General features: G+C 29.5%; 1 protein-coding gene across 1 annotated transcript in view; it reads left to right on the top strand.

The window, feature by feature from the left end:
• Positions 1 to 8: 8 nt before the first annotated feature.
• The window catches only part of LOC111084008, an 8,689-nt gene continuing 4,799 nt past the window's right edge, over positions 9 to 3,898 (top strand). The window contains exons 1-2 of the mRNA XM_022380776.1: positions 9 to 29; positions 1,030 to 1,142. Coding sequence (XP_022236484.1) covers positions 9 to 29; positions 1,030 to 1,142 — 134 coding nt within the window. The remainder of the gene's footprint in view (positions 30 to 1,029; positions 1,143 to 3,898) is intronic.

Below are 3,898 nucleotides of genomic sequence, written 5' to 3'. Positions count from 1 at the left end.
GATTAGCTATGATAGATGTTAACCGTGAGGTTTGTGATAGATTAGCTAAGATAGATGTTAACCGTGAGGTATGTGATAGATTAGGTAAGATAGATGTTAACCGTAAGGTATGTTATAGATTAGCTAAGATAGATGTTAACCGTGAGGTATGTTATAGATTAGGTAAGATAGATGTTAACCGTAAGGTATGTTATAGATTAGCTAAGATAGATGGTTAACCGTTAGGTATGTGATAGATTAGCTAAGATAGATGTTAACCATGAGGTATGTTATAGATTAGGTAAGATGGATGTTAACCGTAAGGTATGTTATAGATTAGGTACGATAGATGTTAACCGTGAGGTATGTGATAGATTAGGTACGATAGATGTTAACCATGAGGTATGTTATAGATTAGGTAAGATGGATGTTAACCGTAAGGTATGTTATAGATTAGGTCCGATAGATGTTAACCATGAGGTATGTGATAGATTAGCTAAGATAGATGTTAACCGTAAGGTATGTTATAGATTAGGTAAGATGGATGTTAACCGTAAGGTATGTTATAGATTAGGTCCGATAGATGTTAACCATGAGGTATGTGATAGATTAGGTAAGATAGATGTTAACCGTGAGGTATGTGATAGATTAGCTACGATAGATGTTAACCATGAGGTATGTTATAGATTAGGTAAGATGGATGTTAACCGTAAGGTATGTTATAGATTAGGTCCGATAGATGTTAACCATGAGGTATGTTATAGATTAGGTAAGATAGGTGTTAACCGTAAGGTATGTTATAGATTAGCTAAGATAGATGTTAACCGTGAGGTATGTGATAGAGTATCATGGTGTATATTAACCAAAAGATATCTTAGTTTTAGTACAAGTGGTTTGAGTAATAGCTACACTTCTATCTTTTTGTCGAACATTGTAGCTGTCTTATAATAATTTGTTCTAAAGATTGTCAATAGGTGGCGTCATATCTCCACTTAAACAACTGTACTTTGCTTCGACTTATGTTAATGCTGATTTTTTTTATAAATTCAGGCTTTGATGGCAAAGGACGAGCGACCCAGACCTATGTCACTGGAGGGTGTTAAAAAACCTGCTACTTTTCTTGACCAGTCTCTCACGCCTGGAAGAATGAAACTCGGACAAAGGTTAGGGTGTTTTAAAACAGGGTGTCATCTCACATTTATCTACGATGTATATATTAACGAGATACTACCCTAAACAGTAACAAAAAGAAACATCCTGAGTTTTGTTTTACGTCTAAATTCAAACAAAATTAGTGTACGACTCTCGCCTTTCTGTAGTATTAAAGCTATATTTATACAGTACACCACCGATTTTCTGGCACTTCCTTCAATCCGGACTAAATAAATTACGAGAGCGCACTTGAAATTCCCGCGACCGTCAGACTACTTCAATGGGCTGCCACAGATGGCATTGCGTGTGGCGCGTGCTCTTTCGGGACGGGCTACTAACATTTTAAGTAGGTACGTCACTCTCGTGAAAATGTTCTTATAAATATCAAACTAATGGTTCAAATCGCTTGAATTTTTTCATGAAAGTTGCCAAGAATGATGTAGTTTAACAATATAGAAATATTTAGTTTTGATGTTTTCTTCAATTTTTGACAACACAAAATGTTTATAATAGTGTATGAAAATTCAAAAGTTAACGTACTTGAAAATAACAATAATAATAATAACAGTAAAATTCTAAAGGTTGCCATTTTGGAAGTGGTACTACTGCAACATTCTTTGTAAGTACAGTACTTAATAAACCTGACATTTCATATTATCATTTAATATTTGTTTTATTCAAGTTTCTAGCAGTCCATGGTGCTTTAGAGACACCGGAAGGATATAGTTAGTGGGTCAGAGGTGTATTGTTATTGGTGTGACTTCCGTGTTGCTTTGTTTCTTTCATTGTACTGAATGTTTTTCAAATCTGTACTTTTTAGACTTGTAGATTCGTTTTATATAATGAAATATACTAATAAAAGTGATTATATTACTTGAAAAATATCGAGAAACAGGGGCAGGACTAGCTCAACACATTATATGGATAAACTTAGCAACACATGTTATGGTTGGAGAAAAAAAGAAGCAATTTTATTGTCTTGTAGATAAAATAAACCATTTTACTGTTGTAGATAAATTAAACCATTTCATTGCTCTAGATAAGATAAACCATTTTATTGTTGCAGATAAAATAAATCATTTTGTTCCTGTAGATAAATTAAACCATTTCGTTCCTGTAGATATATTAAACCATTTTGTTTTGTAGATAAATTAAATCATTTTATTGCTCTAGATAAGATAAACCATTTTATTGTTGCAGATAAAATAAATCATTTTGTTCCTGTAGATAAATTAAACCTTTTTGTTTTGTAGATAAAATAAATCATTTTGTTGCTCTAGATAAATTAAATCATTTTATTGCTCTAGATAAGATAAACCATTTTATTGTTGTAGATAAAATAAATCATTTTGTTCCTGTAGATAAATTAAACTATTTTATTGTTGTAGATAAAATAAATCATTTTGTTGCTGTAGATAAATTAAACCATTTTGTTGCTGTAGATAAATTAAACCATTTTGTTGCTGTAGATAAATTAAACCATTTTGTTGCTGTAGATAAATAAAACCATTTTGTTTTGCAGATAAAATAAATCATTTTGTTTCGTAGATAAATTAAACCATTTTGTTGCTGTAGATAAATTAAACCATTTTGTTTTGTAGATAAATTAAATCATTTCATTGCTCTAGATAAAATAAATCATTTTATTGCTCTAGATAAAATAAATAATTTTGTTCCTGTAGATAAAATAAACCATTTTATTGTTGTAGATAAAATAAACTATTTTGTTCCTGTAGATAAAATAAATAATTTTGTTTTGTAGATAAATTAAATCATTTCATTGCTGTAGATAAATTAAACCATTTTGTTCCTGTAGATAAAATAAACCATTTTGTTGCTGTAGATAAATTAAACCATTTTGTTGCTGTAGATAAAATAAATAATTTTGTTGCTGTAGATAAAATAAATAATTTTGTTTTGTAGATAAAATAAATCATTTCATTGCTGTAGATAAATTAAACCATTTTGTTGCTGTAGATAAATTAAACCATTTTGTTGCTGTAGATAAATTAAACCATTTTGTTGCTGTAGATAAAATAAATCATTTTATTGCTGTAGATAAAATAAATCATTTTATTGCTGTAGATAAAATAAATCATTTTATTGCTGTAGATAAAATAAATCATTTTATTGCTGTAGATAAATTAAACCATTTTGTTGCTGTAGATAAATTAAACCATTTTGTTTTGTAGATAAATTAAACCATTTTGTTGCTGTAGATAAATTAAACCATTTTGTTGCTGTAGATAAATTAAACCATTTTGTTGCTGTAGATAAATAAATCATTTTGTTGCTGTAGGTAAATTAAAACATTTTGTTGCTGTAGATAAACCATTTTGTTTTGTAGATAAAAGTACTTTGTAAAAGAAAGTGAGGGTGGTTTTGTCAAGGTTTTCTATAATTGGTAAAAGAGACAAGGGTGGTTTTTGTTAAGTTATTCTATGATTAATGAAAATAGGCTAGTGTGGTTTTGTCGAGTTATTCTATAATTATTGAAAGTAGATAAGAAGGTTTTTGTCAAGGTATTCTATGATCAGGGAAAGTAGGTTAGGTGTTGTTGTCAAGGTATTCTATAATTAGTGAAAGTAGATAAGGAGGTTTTTGTTAAGTTATTCTATAATCAATTAAAGTAGGTTAGTGTGGTTTTGTCAAGGTATTCTATAATTAGTGAAAGTAGGTAAGGAGGTTTTTGTTAAGTTATTCTATAATCAATTAAAGTAGGTTAGTGTGGTTTTGTCAAGGTATTCTATAATTAGTGAAAGTAGGT

This window comes from Limulus polyphemus, unplaced genomic scaffold, assembly GCF_000517525.1.
Source record: "Limulus polyphemus unplaced genomic scaffold, Limulus_polyphemus-2.1.2 Scaffold12753, whole genome shotgun sequence".
In the NCBI taxonomy this organism is placed as follows: Eukaryota; Metazoa; Arthropoda; class Merostomata; order Xiphosura; family Limulidae; genus Limulus; species Limulus polyphemus.
The sequence above is the reverse complement of the archived record's forward strand: the minus strand, read 5'-3'. Positions and strand labels throughout refer to the sequence as shown.